Genomic DNA, 20,208 nt, shown 5'->3' with positions numbered 1-20,208 from the left:
CAATTGTAATTAGGGTTAGATGCTATTATTGACCCACATGTCTAGAATTAAATGCCCCGCTTGGAGGTTTCCAAGGAGTTGGAAAATATCTATGGGTTTGTTTGTGATAGGATGAGTGTTTGAAAAAAATATTCTGAGTGTAATTGCAACATTTTTTAAATGGAATGTCACTAGAGTCATTGCAAGCCAAGGCACTGAAGAATTCACCATTAGTCTTAAGTCCAGGAAAAAAGTCTGTTGGATATTGTGGAGTTGGGTGTAGCATCTGAACTTAGATACAATCATATTTAGGCCCATGTTGGGCTCCTCCCTAAAATAGCAGCCACTCACTTTCTCTCCTCCACCCTTAGTGCTGCATTTTAATCATAACACACACTGAAATAATTATGGTTTAAAAAAGGAAAGCCATACTTCCAGCGCTATTGATTAATCAGAGAAATTTTTAAACATTTGCAAAGGAATTTGGTTTTCATTTCTGTCTGGAATCCTCCTTACTCCTCCCTCAGCTGTGGGAGAGGAGCAGCAGCAGCCCCCAAATCACAAACAGCTCTGGGGACCCTTAGGAGTCAGTGGACAAGCTCAAGGTCACATTATCTCCCCTCATGCCAGGAAATTAAGGAATTCTGATGGCCTGTTGAGCCCACATGCACAGAGATATCCTTGCAGTGCCATGGCCTTGGTAGCCAGTGGGGTTTTGTGGCTCTTTAGTGGGTTTTCTGCATTTGGTGGTGGTACAAATGTTTTATGTTTGAGGAATAACCTCCCCCCTCTTTTTCCAACTTGTTTTTCTTGCAGTGCTCACAGTATATATACATACTTGAACAGTCACCTGGATCTGATTAAGAAATCTTTGCCTGTGGGTTTCCTCACTGTTGATTTACATGTTTGGCCAGATTTCCATGGTAACAGATCTCCCTTAACAGATCTGACACTAAAGGGCATGGTAAGAAACAGCCTGTCTTTGCAAAAAGGTCAATACAGGGTAAAAAGAAAAAAAAAAGCAGTTTGGAAGAAGCTTTTCTTCAATTTTGAGAGTACTCCTCCTTAGCTATTTACACTATCCCAAAGGATTTGGGTTTCTTGCTGTATTGCTGATGTTTCAGTAGAAAACCAGAGATTATTGTACTTGAGGTATCACTACAACCACATTAATTTTCTGAAAATTTGAGGAATGTTCTGTGTGTGCAGGTACCTTTCCTAGGAATCACATTGCACAGCTCTTGCTGCTGTTATCTCACAGGTGAGATAACAAATCTTACAATTCGTTGCAATGAATTTCACCAGAGCTTTGGGTAAACTTGTCTGGGAAAGGAATGAAATATTCTCACCGTAGGTGGTTGATTTAAACAGCCTTTCAACCCAACTTTCAGAGTTTGGGTGTTCCTCTTCCTTGAATTTACAGTGGTAGATCAGCTCAGTCACAAGCCAGGGCTGTGCAGAACTGTAACAGAAGGGTGTCATAAGAGTATAATTTGGTGATATCAAAATACTTGGTGATTAATGCAAAAATCTCCTTCAAAATGGCAAATTGTCCTTGAAGTGACACTCTCAAGCTGCTCTCCAGCACCAAAATCTGCTGTATTTAAGGCTGAGACAGGAAAGGCATACTGCTACATGTTTTAAGCCACAAATAAAGGAAATATTTTTTTAAAAAGGCCTATATATTTTTGGGTCCTAATAACACTTCCATTATTTTATGGAAGAATTACATGCTGCAGCAAAATCAGAATTTCTTTGGTATGGTGGCTGTATGCAAATACTGGTAATAGCAACAAATTTTTTCTGTCACAATTCTGTCTGCAGGTCTTGCCTGATATTAATCCAGAGTAACTACAGTGCAGTATTGATTTATGTCAGAGTAAAGGAGGTTAAGATATAGTATTTAATTATTAATTGTGTTTCAGTGTTAGGGTGCTTGGGAGGGAGGGGGAGAAATGCTTTTAAAAAGTTATTTTTATGTAATAGCATTTTCATATTATTACATTAAATACATTCACGAGCAATATCTGAGTCATAACATAAAACTGTCAGAGTTAATCTATCTCTAATCCCATACAATATGCTGTTTGTTCTTTATTTCTTCACAAGGGCAAGGATAATTTATGTGGCTCTTCCCCAGATCAGGAATAACATGTTTAACATAACATTATGTGTACAGCTCACAGGAGCATGGCTTGGAATTAGCACTTAAAACTTGTTACAACAAGAAGCCATAGAAAATAATAAAGTTTTACTTTGGCTGGATTTTTACTTCTTCCTTTTGATCTTTGCACAGGTTGTTGGACTAACATTGTCTCAGGGTCTGGATGAACTTGCCCTTATCTACCTGGCCACGATCCAAGCCATTGCTGTAAGACATTTTTAGTGCATAAAAGAAGAAATGAATTGTTCTGTGCAGACTGATCATTCCCTTCTGCTAAGCAGATTTCTAATAATACATGAATTCACTTAATGGGCTTCTTAAAGGAGCAAGATACTGTTCACCCACAGTGGTGACCACTCCCAACTGGAGGATAATCAGCAGACTGTGGGGGAAGGTGTTCCCCTAAAAAAATCCTGTCCTTATGGCAATTATGTACATGGAGCTTTTGCCTCTGGTGCAGATGTGAGGAAGGAGGCTGACAGCACAAGGAGCAGTGTTCACATCCCAGCTGTCCTGAGGGAGGCTGAGAGAGGGGGAGAAAAGCTCTGGCAATTGTACAAAGGGCTCTGTGCTGCCCTGAAAAGCCTCAGCTTCAGCTTGTTCCCAAATCCATGGATCTGCCCTCCCTGAAAAGCCTCAGCTTCAGATTGTTCCCAAATCCATGGATCTGCCCTCCCTGAAAAGCCTCAGCTTCAGCTTGTTCCCAAATCCATGGATCTGCCCTCCCTGAAAAGCCTCAGCTTCAGATTGTTCCCAAATCCCTGATGTGCCCTCCCTGAAAAGCCTCAGCTTCAGATGGTTCCCAAATCCCTGGATGTGCCCTCCCTGCCCGCTGGGTGAGGCCGAGCTCTGTGCCAGGGCTGTGCCTCAGACCCAGCAGGGCACATCCTCCCCCTGTGTCCCTGCCCCAAGGGGAGCAGTCCCAGCCTGTGGCCCCGGCAGGGCAGGGCAGGGCAGAGAGGCTGGGAAATGTCCCTGCTGTTTGCCAGCACCAGCGATGGGGAATTTCTCGGAACTCTTTTTGTTCTGCCCTGATTTTCTGTTGAACCCAGGATTTCCAGTTCACGAGAAGTTCTGTTTTGAGGTGAAACCCTGGCTCACAGAAGTGGTTTGGAAAGCCTGGCCCAGGGTGTTTCCAGTGGGACATGCTGTCCTCAGCCCTCTGGTGACTGAAATCCACATTCCTTTAACATCCTTTCTGTACATTTTTTATTTTTTTAAAGTTTGTTGAACTTGAGGTGTTTTTGCAAAACATGAACAGTCTGATGAATTGGGGAGTTTTCCTGACAAAACTCTGTTCAGTTGGAAAATTTCCAAACTCCTCTCCTGGTTAAACAACAACTTTTCTAGGCTGGGTCAGCCATCTGGGATGGAGAGGGTGGGCGGCTGCTGTAAATTTATTGGGAATTGTTCATCTCATGTGTTAACCCTCCCTCTTCAGCAAATAAGGAGAACTTAACCGCAGCCTGGGATTCATTGTTGGGAGTTTGGAGCCTTTTGCAGATGAATGTAGCTGGGTTATACCTGATGCTTCAGTATAATCCCACCATTGAAAGAAGAAAGTGGAGGAGAGGTTCAACAATGCCAGGGACTGATCCTGCCCCTGAAAGGAACTTCCCAGTCTGGAACAGGTGCCCTGTGATTATCTCGTGCTAACGAAGTGGAAACCTTCTCTGCTGGAAATCCTGGGAAAGTCACCTATTATCTCATTATATGATACAGCTCAAACTTGATTGTAAAACACAAATACTGTCATGAGCAGTAAACTCAGCAGCTGCATATCTTTTGGAGAGCTGATTGAGCTGATTTAATATAAAAAGGACATATTGTAGTTTTCTTTTCACTATAAGTTAAGGGAAATTATTTTTCCCCCAAAGCATTATTGAAACAGTAACTAAAAAGTAGACAGAGAACATTGGTTTTGACTCTATATATTTACTAATTGCTAATGGGATTTCTAGGAAATCAAATTTTCACTCCCAATTTTAGCTTCACTTTTATTGAAGGAAACAGTTGTAGTAATCTTGTACCATTAGCTGTCTTCAATGAGTGCAAGATAAACTTTAAATCTATGTAAAAATCTTGTACAAAGTGTAGGCCTGCCCACAGAATGTTAATCTCTAGTTTTCTTTTCAGCAGGAGATGCTTTTTCCTTTTTATATAAAATTTGCATTTGAAGCCCCTCAATTTGCATTTTCTCCAACCCAGGATTAAATTAGTTCCCCCCCCCACCCACAGTGAAATAAGTCTGGCTTTAATTTAAATTGCTGTGTGAATACAATTTTCCAGGCAGGTAAACACAAAATAATTTTCACAGCATGTTCTTTCTCAGGGTCTTTGACATGTGTATGTTGTGAGAGAAGTTGTTAATAAATTTGAATTTCAGAAGCAGTGAAAGAGAATCTCCTTTTAACTATTCACTGCAAAATGCAATGCAACAGTTGGCTAGATGAGAACATGATCAGAGATGCAATTGTGGCTGTCCAGCCCGTTCTGAGCAGGCAGGCTCCTTTTGGAGCAGTTGATATTTCCATAATTAAAATCGTGGCAGTGCAATTTGGAGATCAGCCCTCTGTGTCAATAGGGAAGCAATGGATTTAGTCAGCTGGGGCTGGGGCTGCTCAGGTTCCTCTGAACTGCATGTCTAAAAATCAAAATACATTTGAAGGCTTGTCCAGAATAGTGCTGGGCATTCACTGTGGACATCTCCGGCCTGGTGGAGCCATGCAAGTTCCATTTTCAGTAGGCTTTATTTGAAGAGGGGTTTGTTACAGCTGCAGCCCTCTTAATGAACTGCAGCATGGTCTAAAGAAAACTTAAGTAACAGTTTGTGAAAACTCTGACCAGATTGTGAGGAATCTGCCCACTAAGAGTCACCCTGGGCAACATTTTGCCTTGAATTTGACATTTTGTCAAATACGAGCTTCCAATTTAACTTCCAAGACATTATAAAGAGCTGGGAATTGTTTTTGGTCAAATAGTTTGTCAAAGAAATGGAAAATATTCTTGCAAGAGGAAAATAGGGAGAAGGTTGACTTCAGTGAGGAGGGAAGCAAAGCGAACAAAAAGAAAATTTTTTTTTTTTGAAAATGGCAAGCATTTGCTTCTGCCGTTCTGATTTGAGTTTCTCAGAATGGAGACTGTAAATGAAAAGTTTAAAATATGCCTGCATTTGAGATGTTTCAATTAATCCAGCCATGAAGTGGAACACTATTTTGCACAGGGCAAAGGCCAAGAGAAATAGTTAAGCCAATGCAAAATTCTTCAGGTTTTCCTTTTTGCTGAAAAGACAGAAAACTGTTTTTTATTTGCTGTTCTCTTTTTGTTCTGCTTTGCTATTTGGCTTCAGAATTGAAACCTCTTTTCTGAGCTGGATTTTCAGATGCTGTTGTACAAAGTAAAGAGAAGATTCTGGTGGGGATGCCTTTGCTGTGCAGGTGTGCTTCTGTTCCTGGCTGCTCTCCTGTGCTCACCTGGTTCTGTTTTTTGCTCCCTTTTTGAAGTTAGGAACGAGACACATTTTGGAGGCGATGCAGGCTGCAGGACATGAGATCACCACACTGTTCCTGTGTGGTGGGCTGAGCAAGAACCCTCTCTTTGTGCAGATGCATGCTGACATTACTGGTGAGCCTGGGGAAGGGCATGGAAAGGAGTGGGATATACTTTTTTTTTTGGTGTATAAGTTCTTTGGAAAAATGAAGACTTTATATAGAGCTGTATTTTGCTGCATGGCCAAAAATGTGTGCAATGAAATGTTCCTTCTGTTGGCTTCACCCTGTTTGACTTGTGACACTTCCTGCTGATGCTGGCATTGCATCCATCCTATAGAACAATTCTTTCCTGAATTGCCTCCATGCCTGTGTCACTGACGTGGTTTAGGGGGAAACATCTGATTCCTTGCTCCTGCAAGGTGTTGCCCTTGGTTTTGTAGAATTCCTGGTGGAATTCTACGAAATTCACCCAGGGCCTTGCACCCACCTTCCACCTGGTGGGTGGAAGGCCCTGGGTGTGTGTTTCACTACAACACTCCATGGTGTTTCACTCTGTGGTGTTTTTGGTCTCCCTTCAGCCTGTGTGTGTTGGACATCTCTGCACACCTGCGAGTCAGTTGAATATACTTCAAAAAATGTGGAAAAAATAACAACATTTAGTGTAAAGGACTTCAGAGAAACATTAAGTGATGTGTGTTTTGGGTTTATTTCAAATTAAGATCAGTTAAACTGTCATAAATGAAGTTTAAGGCCCAAATTTGGGGCTTTCGGTCTGGAGATCTGACATCAAACATCAAACCACACTTTATAATCCTGATGGACAAGCAAAAAACATAATGCCTGTTGACCTTAAATTTCACTAAATATATTGTAGTTAAAGTGATGCTTTGTGAAAAATGTTGTTAAGTCCATGCCTTTCCTTCAAAAACTCCCATATTTTAGGTGAATTTCAGCTACATGTAGAGTTGGGCTGCTGGGTGGTGATGTGTAAAAGAAAAGATCTGTGAAAAGGTATTCTGATTAAAATGTAATCACAAGTTCTTTGACTGTAACTAATGGCCAAGTACAATTCAGGACAAAAAGGCCTTTTTGCAGTCTGGAGTTCTCCCCCATTTGTAAAATCAGTGACTGACAAGGGATGTCAGAGTTCATCTGACTGAAATGCTCTTGGTTATGTTGAACTCATTAGAGCCTATCAGATAAAATAACTAACATTCCAGGATCAATCCCCCATTCTTTCCTGAAAAGAAAAAAATCTGAATATATTATTGTTAGCACAAATGCCCATGACTCAGCCATGCAGACATCCAATAGATAATTTCACAGGCCACTTAAAAAGTATCTTGATCTTTTTGTTTGCCTGGTAAGAATTCCGTATTCATTCTGACCGTGCGGGAAATGGGCAGTAAATTTTAGAGCACGCTGAAAATTGCTCACTGACGCCTGGCAAAGAGCCACAGAGCTCTGAGCTTGAGATTTGCTGTTCCAAGCTGACCCAAGTCCTGAGCTGTGCTTCAGCTGAGCTGCAGGAATGCTCAGGTGACAGGGCAAGCTTTGCATCAACTTATTGAAAGCCTGGTGTGAGGTGAATTTGCTTTTTTATATCGATAATTTTATTTCTCATTTTGCAAAGTGGGCATTTTGCCTTTTTCCTCTATGGAAGTTGTTCGTGGCTGATTTTAGGATTTCACCCACATTTCAGCTCCGTCTAATCTTATAGCTGGCTCTCAGGAGCAGCATTTTTAGTGTATAATATGGTGGAGACTGTTCTGAGCAGGAATCCCTGCTCCCACCCCTGTGTTTGCATCATCACTCACTGAATGACATTATCTCAGTACTGGAAATGCAGACACGTGCCAAATACTGCAGGAATATTAAATTTTTCAGCTTAGTGAGTAGAAGCATCTGAAGTGCAGCTAGAAAAGTATTTAGATTTGTGCTCTTGGTTTAGATTTTTCAGGGGAATTAAGAAAGCAGGCTATTTTTTATTTGTTTTTTTAGCCTTTTCCTGCTTTTCTTTACAGTAGTGAAACAGGTCTCAGAAAATTCTGCATATACCAAGGGAAAGAATGTTCTCATCAGTACCCATGGGTGATGAAACACTAATATTTAATTCTACTTTAGAATATATATTGTTTGCTTGTTTTTCCAGTGTTTTAATTTTCTTTTCCAGTATCTTGCACAAATTGGAAGACAAAATTTCTCTTACTATTTCATACATAGCTTGAGAAAGTTTACTACTCATATTTTCATGTCTTCCAGCAAAACCAGACTGGCTTGTTGGCTGTATGTTCAAAACCAAACACAAACAGTCTTTTTTTGTTTGTTGCAAAAGAGACAAAAAGGAGACCGCCTTGTTTTCCCCTCCAGGTCAACTTTTAATAGGCACGTGGGTTTGGAGGGTGTGGGTAACAGGTTTATACCAAGCCCTTTGAATGAGATAAATAGCCAGTGTCAAAGATCTGGGGGGTTGTTTTTTGTGTGCTTTAGGTTCTGAATTAATATTTTGCTAAAATGATTTTATTTAAATGCTGCACTTCCTTGGAGCCTGGAACCACAGAGCAGAGAGATTTACATTAATCTACAGCAGGATGTAGCTCTGAATGGGGTTTTGAATAATGGGTTTTGATTCCTTTTTTTGTTTTAATTATTTGTGGAGCTGCTGGTGCTGCTGTGTTCTCTAACAGAGGCCTGGCTCTTCCCTCTGCAGGCAAACCTGTTGTGCTGTCCAAAGAAGTGGAGTCTGTTTTGGTGGGTGCTGCTATTCTTGGAGCTTGTGCTTCTGGGGATTTTGCATCTATCCAGGTATGCAGCACCTGATTTTATGTCATTTTCTATTCAGTTTTAATGTGTTTTACACCTTGATTCTGGCACCACACACAGACCTAAATCCAAGTGGAAAAGTCTGTCCCTTCTTGGCAGACAAGATCCAGCATCGCTTTCTCTCCACCCTCTGTCCAACTCAGATATTATTTAGGTGTGTTGAGGATTCATTTGCCTTTGGACATGTGTGGGGACATGCATAGAAGCTGCTGTGTATGAAGTTAGCCCATGTAATTTTACAGACAAAACAGGGAATTTGGCAAGGCTCTGATCCTGCAGGAAGGTCACACTTTCATCTCAGTTACATTTGTCCTACTTTCCTTCCTTCATATTGAGGAATGTTAAACATAAGAAGCAACACAGCATTATTTATGCAGGAAAAAATAACACATCTTAGCTCTTGTCCTGCCCCCAGTGAATGCAGAGTTAATAATGAGGATGGAACTGCATGTCCATTCATGTTATTTCAGTCCATTAACAGCTGAAAAAGTAGCAGAGAGGCTTTTATTTTCAGTGGATCAGTCAAAGCATGGCTTAGCTGCCTTTATACAAACAACAGTGGCAACACAATCCCAAAGAAGGATCTGACTGTCCCAAATCATGCCTGTTTTCCCATCCCAAAGAAGGATCTGACTGTCCCAAATCATGCCTGTTTTCCCATCCCAAAGAAGGGTCTGACTGTCCCAAATCATGCCTGTTTTCCCACCTGGCAATCCCATAAGCCATGTCTTCTCTTCATGCTGCACAAGGACACTGAAGAGCAAAATGCAGTTGGACAAAATGATTTATCAGGATGGTCCCTAATACATTTGTTGCATTTTGCTTTACAACATCAGGGACAGATATTGGTAGATGAAATTTTGCACAAAAGCTTATCTGGAGATATTTTGTGAATAGGGAGGTCAGCTCCTTGACCTGGTTAAATTGGTGCAGTTCCACTGGAATCAATAAACAGCTCAGCATAAGCTGAGGAGCTGGGCTGTGCTTGGCACTTCTCCAAATGGGAATATTCTACAGGGCTGGGTAGGTTAGCACAAAGAGCAGTTTCCTTTCATAAGAATGTTTCCATTAAAATGAATCCCATTGCAGCAAATACACAGTGCAGCATATATATCTGTGTGTAATAATTCTAGTGCTTGCAAGGAGGCCTTATTTTGATAAATGTAATTTCAGTAGCAACTTCTGGTGACAAGACTTCATATTCAATTCTTACTCTTCTGTTAATCTTCTGCCTTCAAACACATATTTCATTCCAAGTCTAGGATGTTTTTCACTACTGTACAATAACTGAACAACTCAAATCTGATTTTATTAAGTCTGTTTTAATCCGCATTGGAAAAAGTTAATGCTGTGAAGTTTTCTGTGTTGTGTTTTATATAATTTTGTGTATCCACTTACCTTTAGTTTTTTACCCTGCCCTTATATATAAAAAAAATTCAGAAAAATATCCAGTAATGTCAGAACAGATATGAATATTTTTAAAATCATTTAGCTACATGGGATCACAAAGGAGAAATTGAATACATTTATTTTAGGGTCAGGGAAGTGCAAATGTGTATCTACCATTGCTGTTCAATAACCTCTCTGTCATTTATTTCTGTAACACATCTTCCAAAACAACTCCTTCTTAGAGGTGCTGCAAACATTCAGCATCTTTGTAGATTTTGCAAATACAGGTTATTACCTCTCCTCTAATAGATGGTTTGTGCTTAATTACTGTGCTTTGCAAAGCTCTTTGTTTGCTCATTGTAATAGCAAAGGAGAGAGCTGTGGGTTTTTTACAATAACCTCTCTTCTATGGTTTTTTGAAGGGGATTTTTTACTGTATTTTTCCCAGTCACTGGTCACATTTCTCAGAACAATTTTTGGACATTTCCACTCAATGTCAGAATCAAAACGTTTAAAAGCTCCCTGGTTTTTATGGGTTGGCTCTTCTCCACTTTCTAAAACTCAAGCAGTTTTAGGACAGCTTGGACGTAGCACCCAAATCTGGATCCCTCCAAATCACTTCTGTTAATCTTAGCCCATCTTTACCATACTCTGGTGACAAGAGCCCTGGCAGCTGCCCACCAGGGATGCTGAATTTGATGGAATGTGCATCCTGTCGGTGTTTGGGGCATGGGGCAGCCAGGTCAGAGCAGCTGCCTCACTCAGAATCAGGACACAAAGGCAAGGTCCTCAAAATCCCCCAGGACATCCTTTTCAGCAGAGGAAAGACAAGGTGGGTCACCTAGGGAAGAGCCAACTCTGTGGTGACCCTGTGGAGTAGTCAGAGTTAGGCTTTATTTACCTGCACAGGTCCGAAATGTGTTGGCATTGGGTGGGATTTCCTGTGGCTGTGCTGGTTGCTGAACTCTCATCCTCCTGCACAGCCCTGGTGCTTGGTCCTGTGCTGCCCCATCTCTGGGGTCTGCAGTGGGGAAGCAGTTGCTTCAGAGGATGGTTTTTGCAAGGACAGGCAGGCAGTCACCACACATGGCTGTTGGTGCACCCACCCCACATGGGACAGCAGGAGCCTCTCCCTGACCTGTTTTCAGCAGTGGGTCATGGTGGAACATTAAAGAGCTTTTCCTTTATCCTTTGGTATCCCTAAATAAGTTTATTCTCACAAAGTAACATGCAGCAACATGCCTCCTGTCTCTCTCTGTATTCTCCTTTCCCATACTGCAGCTCTTTGAACAATTCAGCATTTTGTTCTAATTCTTCATTTTCATGTGTTTTTCTTCATATTTCAAGTGATTTGTGCAAAGATTTTTGTGCTTTCTACTGACCACATCTGTATTGGCACCAAAATTCTCAATGTACTGAGCCTTTACAGAGAAGCCTTGGAAATGAAGGTTAATGCAAAAGCTGTGACCAAACAGGTTAATTTGCAAGCTCCTAGTGTAGACTGAAAAGTTCAAGCCCCTTGAAGCTGCAATTTCATCTTTAGGTAATTCTATCAAGGGAAGATTTATAACCTCCATCTCTCAGGCCTGGTCACCATATGTTGTTGCTTCAAAGAATGTTGACTTCCCTATTTTCCTCTTCATTTACTCTCCCTGCATTTTTCTCCTCTGTGGTAAAACAATTGGTCTATCCAAAAATAAAAAAAAAAAAAAACAGTGTGGTGAGTTCTTCCCCATTTCATCTCTTTGTTATTTAGTCTCTAGAAACTCCAGAAAGGAGAGAAAATCCTCTGAATTTCTTCTTGGTTTATCTTCTCATTTGCCCCTACAGATGCTGCACACTTTTTCTCTGAGTGGTTTTGTGGGAGCTCTAACCCAGCCTGGCTAGGCCCCAGCAGACAGTGCTGTGTAAAACAGCATGGCATAAAGATTTGTGAAATAGACTGTATTCTTGGGGTTTGGATTTTTGAAATACATGCTCTATTGAATGAAATAACTTTAATATTGCTGGTTTAGGTGGGTCAATTTATTGGTTCTAGCCATTCCTTTCATGCTGAGCAGCAGGATCCTGCTTTTCTATGGGATTGTTTCTATAGTAAAAATATAGTTTCCGGTTTAGCCAGCCAGCAATTCCTTCTCAGTAAAATGTTCAATAAATAAATGTCAAAGTTTCCAGTATATCCTTGTTACTCTGCCTCACTCGTACATAATTGAAAATGGGAAGAAGGTGCTGTTTGATTTGGCAGTCGTCCAGCTAATTTTTTTTTTTTTTTTTGATAGCCCACTCTTTGGGACAGAGCTGTACACCAGGGAACAGGATTATTGCCTTATAAAACCCTGCAGCCCACTGACTATTCCTTAATTGCATATTAAAGCAATTAATAAAATTACCTGTATGGAACCAGATTACCAGATTTACTTTGGATATGCTGCATTCACGTGGGGCATTGTTACTGGCTAGCATGGGAGAGAAGAAACTGTGATTTTCTAGAGTGCATTTTGTTGGTAACTCTGTAATCAGATTCCTGTGGATATTTTTTGTGTGAAACACTGAACTAGTATTTAGAGTCTACGTGACTACAAGATTTTTCAGGTCTCAAATTAACTTTTAAGGGAGCTTTAGCCTTTCCTTTGTTGGTTTTGGTTGTTAAGCAAGTTGATGGTATAGCCTGCAAAAAGGTAGGGAAAAGCTTTTTTTATCGTTTCTTTAAAGCAGGTCATAGGTGCATGAAAATGAGCTGGATTCTATAGGAAGAGGTGTTAGGTAATTATCTCATGTGGATTATTTAGCAACTGAGCAGGTGAAGAATGCCCTGGGTCCAGGAAGCAGCTCCAGGAGCCTTGGGGCTCGTGGTCCCCTGGCTCAGAGTCTGTGGACTCTATGGTGGGAGTTGAAGTTATGGTGGTGCAGGGAAATAATTCACTCACAACCCTGTACCCACAGAGCCTGGAAGAATTTTGTTTGCACTGCTGAGTTCTGCTTCATTTGATGGACATCTCCTCTCAGTTAGCTCAGGATGACGTTGGGTGGTAGAATACAGAGGGAAAAATCAAATAACAAACCCCACAGATAGCACAAGTTTTATAAAGATCAGCCAGGAAGAACATAGGACACACAGAGTGTTTGCCTTGTAACAATTAAAGTGTTACAGACAGTCATGAATGTAAAGAAGTTCCTGAGTACAATTAGTCCACAGCCTTGGTAATGGACCAACTGGCAATGGGGAAGAGACATTTTCATAAGAAGTCCCATAAATAGTACTGGGGCATATTCAACTTTTGTGCTGACAGAACTGGAGGGGGTTAGGCCATTTCCATTTCTGGATCAGGCTGTTTCTGGTGTAATTTTGTCCCATTTATTTCAGTGGACGTGCTGCAGTTGATGATCTGATCCTCTATTCCTCTTCCAAAGCATCACCTGTCAGGCCATGGGTTGAAATTCATGCAAGCGTCCTGCGATTTCCATATTTTCAAAAGCAAGGACTGAGTGGAAGATCAGGGAAGGGATAAGTTTTTCCTTAGAAATGGTAATAACTTGGGAAATCAAAAGAGGAAATAAAATGACTTCTCCCTGTTGAGTTCAGGAATGCTGCCTTCCCTCATCTCATTAAAAATTTAAAGCACTCTTGTTTTTGAGCAGGGTGAATTAGTAATTAAGTGCTATAATCAACTTGTGTAAACATAATATTGAAGGAGAACAGCAAATTAATCATTTCTTTGGCTTGCCTTACCTAATTAATGCACCTTTTAGCAGAGGCCTTCCTGCCAGGTTGTTTTTTTTCTCCCGTTCCCTTAATCAGAGGATTTTGGAAAGGCAGAAGAAGGAGATGGTTTTTCTTAGGCACCATGATGTCCACAAGGAGTGTGTTAAGGGGCTGTGACCTTGCCTTCCTTTTCTTCAAGAACTCCAAATCTGCTCATGTAGAGTTTGAGCCCAAGGTTTAGTGGAGACCATCCTGGGGCACAAAGTAAAAAGCTCCTGCTCTCCTAGGTAGGCATTGGTTGGTTCTCTAAGAGACTTTGAGAACCAAACTATTTTATGTAAAATGGTCAATGCCTTGGAGAATATTTATAAATAATCTAACCAAGCCTGGGCTCAGGGCAGCAACTTGGCAGTAGAATTCCATCGCTTTACCTCTTTCCTTGGTGTTTTGACACTGAAATATGACTTTCCCTAGTTGAGAGTGGTTTTTTTCTCCTTGTGTTATAAAGTTAGATTCAATATGGCATGCATGAAACCACCAAGATACTGGCAATGCCTCTGGCTTTTGTATAGAGTCAGCTGCCTCCTTACCAGAAATCTTGAGAGAAATATAGATGAGAGAGAGAAATGAGAAGGCAGTGATTTAATGGCCACTGTCCAGTTCCTTGTGGCCTGGTGTTTATGGTACAAAGAGTGCCTTTTTAGTTAGCATATTTTGGCCTTACTGTCAGAAGTCTTTGCAGTGAGGGTAAAAAGCAGATGAATCACTACTACTCTTTTGCCCTAAGGATGATCCTTCTGTATTAAAGCTGAGGAATATAAATGCTGGTTTGTCTCTGCCAAGCACAGAATGAGCTTTCAATCAGTTTGAGAGTGTGACTTTTTTCACTTTCCAAGCCACAACAAGTATGTAGAAACCTTTCTACTTTCTTTCAGCTGACTCCAGTGGACAGCATTTCCATGTGGCTGGAGTTCCTCTCTTGGTGGGAGTTAAATCACACACACAAACACCACCATGTAGAGATCACACAGCTGAGATGTGGCTGTGGCTGCTCGCACGATGCTTTCACAAAAGTGCTTAGAAAAGTACCCTCTGCCTTGTTGCTGTTTACTGACATGTGATACTGGTTGACATCTGTTGCCCTTCTCATTTGAGGTCTGTTTGCTTTACTAACTTTAACATTTCCACATTGCTGTGCTGCTGAAGTGCAGATACACAAATCTCCTTGCAGTCCCCAAGGTCCTTTTATGAGAAGCAGAACTGCCATCATTTGATATCATCCTGCTGGCTGCCTTTTATACTGGAGTGGAGAGAAATAATTCTGCTGCTGTGAAATGTTCTTGGGGGAGTGCAATGTCTAGTGCTATATGTTGTCATACATTTGATGTATTATCAGATCAGTACATGCTGTGCAGTGGTGTTTAGTTCATTGTCACAGCAGATGATTTGTGTTTGGTTTATATCACTTGAAATTATTACAGGTAAAAACTTGTCTAAGTAAATGTCAAAGTTTGTCATAGCAGGTCACATAGCTGCTGCAGTGACAGATGATCTTAGTCCACAATCCTTATGCAGCATTCCCAGTTAATGTAAATCAGTGATGCTCTGGTATTGCAGAGGAGTGACACCAGTTTACTCCAGTAGCCCAGTCCAGTCAAGCGCTGGGGGGCATCATCTGACTTTCAAGTAGGCAAGAAGCTCAGCTGGAGACAGGCAGGACTGGCCATGTGCTGAAGTGCTTTACTGGATCAGAGCCCAAAGAGGAATCTGACACAGTGCACTGGGAGATGACACATCTCGAGATGATAAAGGCGATTAGAGCTCTTGCAGTTGGTTTGTGTTATTGCTCCTTCAGGAACAAGCTGTGGATGCTACAGGTAATGGGACACAAAGGCTGTGTCTTCTGTTAAGTGCTGTCCTTTTTGTGGAAGCTCAGCATGCTGCGTTTGAAATGTCAGGCAGTACACAAATGTTCAGATTTGGAATTTCTCAGTAACTCTTTAATGACAGGGAAAGGCAGCTGCAGTGAGTCCGTGTGATATATCTGCTATAACAGAACTGCCCATTTACAGGAGCTGAGTGTTTGGCACAGCTCTTCTAACACTGGAGGCAGCAACCTCAGCAGTCCAGTACTTAGGGATGTGGCCTTGTTGCTGCTCTGAAAGCAGAAACAAGCATGAAATACCACACTAATGAAATAAACCATGGCCTTTCATTTGGGCACTGGTGGAAGGAGATGGGGCACCATGTGTCAGGATATCAATGTGACTTCCCTGTTTATTAATTCTGGCTGAGAATGGTGATAAAGATTTTATTACCTATTTTTCACATTTACGAGGATGGACTGAAAAGGTAATGAAGACCTCTTGGAGGGAAGCATGACAAAAGAAATCTATTTCATCTGTCTTTATGCTGATAGTGTAACTGGCTTTGCACAGTGGCACAGCTCCACTGACTTCTCCCAAGTTCTGGTTCTTTCACACTCTGAATTACTGTGTTAGAAACAACCACATGTATATGAATATAACCTCCTCTGTCTGTAGGATTAACACTTACATTGTCATGTCTTTCAGCTTTTTAAAAGCTCACATCAGCTGATGCTGGCGAAGAATAAGATGTAGTGTTTTGTTAATCTGCACAAGTTGAGACTCTTTTTAACCAATAGTGTTTTTCTCATCTGTCAGTAAGCCCAGGACCTGGCAAGCACGAGAAAAAATGCTGCCTGGAATAGTGCAGCTTCTGCTGCTGCATATTTTTGTAACAAACCATGAAATGACCACAGTGGAGTTTGTGAAAGGAGATGTACAATTAGTTGATTTTTTTTTCAAGAAGAATAAGATTAAGATCAGCTTGTAGAAGTTTAATAATATCACAACTTTACAGTTTTTTCAGCTTGCTGACCCTGTCTTCTCTTGAGGAAAACCATAAATATGAGGAAACCATAAATGTGTCTTTGTAGTAGATAGATACTTTCTTAAAAGTGTACTGTGATCCTTCCCCTTTCTATTTTAGGGGCCGATTTTATCCATGTGCTCAGAGATACAGCTGAAGTCATTTGGACCTTGGTCTCCCCTTCTGTCCAGGCCATTTAAGCAGGGAAAAGTGTGATAGCAATATTTTATAGGAAGGATGAGGACAAAGGAGGGTGCCATGGATCTTTTGTAACTGTCAGTAGCCAAGAAGGTCCCTCTCAGAGCCTGTCTTGCTTAAATGATGTTTGGGATGTCAGACAAGTTAAAGTCTCTCTGCCCTCACCTCTTCAGTAGCTGAGCAGAACAACCTTCAAGTTAGGCACTGGAGAATTGGAAACTCAATCTGGCTACATTGTGAGATTAATTTTCCATCTGGGATTTGCACTCTTGCTATGTCAGCACAGGGATCAGACTGTTCCGTGGCCAAGCACGAGCATGTGGAGTCACAGCACTGTCTGAAATGCTTGAATGTCTTTCACACTGAAGTTTGTGAAGGACATTATGATCACTTAGTTGTGGGATTTGGTGCCACTAGTTCAGACCACTAGGACATACTTTTGCTGTCCTATATTTGAAAAAGTTTTATGTTTTACATATGCTGTTATCCTTGCTCCTAAGGTTTCTAGAGGGGTTTGTTTCTTAACATTTTCTCTCTCTGTATAGTTTAACAAGACTGTTTACTATCTCAGAGTGTCCAATACATTTTATTGTGGTTAACAGTAAAGACATTTTTCTTTATTCCCTTTCATATAATCACAGATCTGAAATGGTGAAGGAGAGATCCCATAACGTCTATTAGAAGGCAGCTGCGTTTTTAAGGTGTTGTCTTGCCTCAGAATTGGAATCCAATTCTCATTCTCTTTTCTTTGTTCAATCATATGTTCTTGTTTCCTTGGTTTCTTTGATTAAAGCATATAACAACCACTCCCACCCCTTTCCTTCTTGTTTTGATACAACTTTTTACATGTCCTGTGCTTAAGTTTTCTGTGGCACAGTTTGAAGTTGGGCAATGGGATACAGAGAATCCATATAAAATTCCTTTGTGGCTCTGTTTTGTTTTTACTGGGACACGTGTCCACGTAATGAGAAGCAAGACCATAATTGTCACTCTTGAGGGAAATAAAGGCAGAAAGGCTGACCACCAAGTGGGCATGGAAAAGCCTGACTTGCAGATTTTTGCACAAAGTTATTTCTCCAGATGAGGCTTGAAAAACATTGAAAGAGCACAAACAGGGAGAGCTGCTGTGCCCATTTCTTGCTGTGCCTTATAAGTGCACAGCAAAAGCGAGTTGGGTTGTTGTCTTAGGAATGATTTATGGGGCATGTTCTCAATGTGTAGCATTCCTGGGAGCTGCATTCCTCTGAGCATCACTAACCCTCAGTACAGAAATACCTCCTGACCCATGCAGGGTCTGTTTGTGAGAGCACCTGCTGTCAGCTGCTGTTTGCCACGCAGCTTCCAGAGAGTCCTTTGCCAGGTAGAGGTTTTAGGGAGGAGTGTGGGTGTGGGAGCTCTGGGGGAGCACAGTTTTTGGGCAAGGAGCAGAGAAAAGTGATGTGTCAATGGACTCCTCACTAATGAGGGATGGTTAGATCTGACCATGTCACTTCTTTGGGAGCTTGGGAAGCACAGCAGACCCCCTGAGGGAGAACTCTCTGGAAAATAAACCAACTTCTAATCAATAGTTTTTCCTTTTAAGAGTCTCTGCATGACAGGCATATGTGGGAGGGCTGTACCATTGTCCATCCCAACCTCTCCTTCCCAAAGCCATGGGGTGGATGATGAGAACACTTCACCTTTAAAGGTGCCTTCATTGCCCAGCCCTGTAGCACAAACACCTTGGATATATTCAGCAAAATACTGCTGAGCCTTGTAGCCTGCAGACTCCTTTTGCTTTCAAAATGTCTGGTAAGACTTAATTTTTTCCTAATTTTCCCAGACTGGTGGTTTTCTATAGGTTGTTGTGAAATCACCCATTCCTGTTAACTTTAAATAGTTTAGGTATTGGATGCTGTATCTTTAGACCAGACTGAGGGAAGCAGCTCATGTGTCTTCCAGCAGATAAATGAGATGTGTGTTAGGCTCTAGGTTGGGAGCTGGCACTTAGCTTAGGTGTGGGAGGTGAGTAATGGCCCTAAAGATGCTAAGCTGTGTGAAGCCCTTCTGATAAATGGGGCCTTTTTGTGATGAGCTCTCCTCACGTTCCTGGACTGGTTGACATAAAAGCTTTGAGCATACAAGCACATTACTCATTATTTACTGGTTGTGGTTGCAAGGTCATTTAATTTTGCAATAGTCCCATCTAAGGGATGATTCTTGCATTGCATGAAACGGAGACTGAGCAAGATTCATTTTTAAAATTTGCTTTGTATAACTTTGCCCCTGTAGATATTCAGCACATTTGCCATAAGACACTAAATGCCAAATGTGTGGCTTTCTGGACATGGACCTTCCACTCATCCCAGAGGAGAATCAGGCATGGAAAGAGAATAAAGATAGGAATGGGGCTTTTCTCTTTCAGTGCTAAATCCCCAATAGCCACCATCTCCTCCTCTCTGCTCTCACTCTGATGTTGTTTATTCTTTCATCTTGTACTTTTTGCCTCTGGTTTGTGCCTCTTTTTTGTTTAGTAACTTCCACTTTATCTTTTCCCATCTCTTGGTTTTCTGTCTTCTCCTTTCCTCTTTCCTCCCAACTCTTTCCACATCTCATTCACTTACCCCTGTCCTCACACAATGAAAGGCAAAGAGTCAGGGATGGTTTGTGGCTCAGTCACTGCTGATCCCTCACCTGAGGACCCCTCTGAAGGCTTGCAGGACTTCAGCAAAGCCTTGTGGCAATGCCCTCTGTTTTATGGCACAGCATATGAACACAGACTGGGCTTTGCCAGTCTTCTTGCACTGGAAGAGAGGGGAGATTTATGATGGCACTGATCACAGGGCTAAAATAAACTGTCCTCCCTCAGCCAGAGGAATAGGAGTTTGTAAATGCCAGCATTTTATACACAAACTGAAGGACAGGGCTGAGGGAGCCAGCTGCCCAGGTTAGCTGCTCAGAATCTGAACATGGCAAGGCATTAAAAGCAGAGAGCCAGAAGAAGTCATTTATATTAAAACAAACTCTGTCATGAGTCATTTGACTTCTTTTTCTCTTACACACACAGTTTATGTCCCAGGCCTTCTAAGGCCCGGCTAACATCTGATACTCTTTAGGCTGAGCTGGCTTTAGTAGGAGTGGGATCCCGCTTCCACTTACACTGTACCACTTAGAACTCTATTTAATTTGAGTCTTGTGTTTACAGGCTGTAACTGTTACTTATTTGTCATTTTTATGGTAATAAAAAGATTGTTTGTCTGTGATTCAGTCCTTGCTGTGCTGTTGAATAAGTCTGTGTCCTTCAGCAGAGGAAAAGAGGGACTTTTGCTTTTCACCTCATTCATTTTTCTCATGCAGCTCCAGTCAGGTCAGCAGGCAAGAGGGAGTGCAGGTCCTTCCCTTCCGTCCCAACCACAATCTCAGGCTATTGATGTCAGCAGAGCATCACTCCACATTTTTCACACCATTTGCAATGACGTGAATGTGATTTTTCTTCCCTGCTCCTGCAAAAGAGCCAATGCCAAAGTGTACCCTGTCTGCAAAATACAGCTTTGTCTCTTTTACCATTTTTCTTTTTTTTTTTTTTTTCA

General features: G+C 41.4%; 1 protein-coding gene across 4 annotated transcripts in view; it reads left to right on the top strand.

The window, feature by feature from the left end:
* The window catches only part of FGGY (FGGY carbohydrate kinase domain containing), a 128,073-nt gene that overhangs the window by 92,909 nt on the left and 14,956 nt on the right, over positions 1-20,208 (top strand). For 3 of the 4 annotated variants that reach the window (XM_074545696.1, XM_074545697.1, XM_074545700.1), the window contains 4 exons: positions 796-943; positions 2,276-2,350; positions 5,647-5,767; positions 8,345-8,439. In XM_074545696.1, the coding sequence (XP_074401797.1) occupies positions 796-943; positions 2,276-2,350; positions 5,647-5,767; positions 8,345-8,439 (439 nt within the window). Of the gene's footprint in view, positions 1-795; positions 944-2,275; positions 2,351-5,646; positions 5,768-8,344; positions 8,442-20,208 lie in introns of those variants that run through there. The other variant, XM_074545699.1, reaches the window with a different exon arrangement.

This window comes from Zonotrichia albicollis, chromosome 8 (genome assembly GCF_047830755.1).
Source record: "Zonotrichia albicollis isolate bZonAlb1 chromosome 8, bZonAlb1.hap1, whole genome shotgun sequence".
Taxonomy (NCBI): Eukaryota; Metazoa; Chordata; class Aves; order Passeriformes; family Passerellidae; genus Zonotrichia; species Zonotrichia albicollis.
The sequence above is the reverse complement of the archived record's forward strand: the minus strand, read 5'-3'. Positions and strand labels throughout refer to the sequence as shown.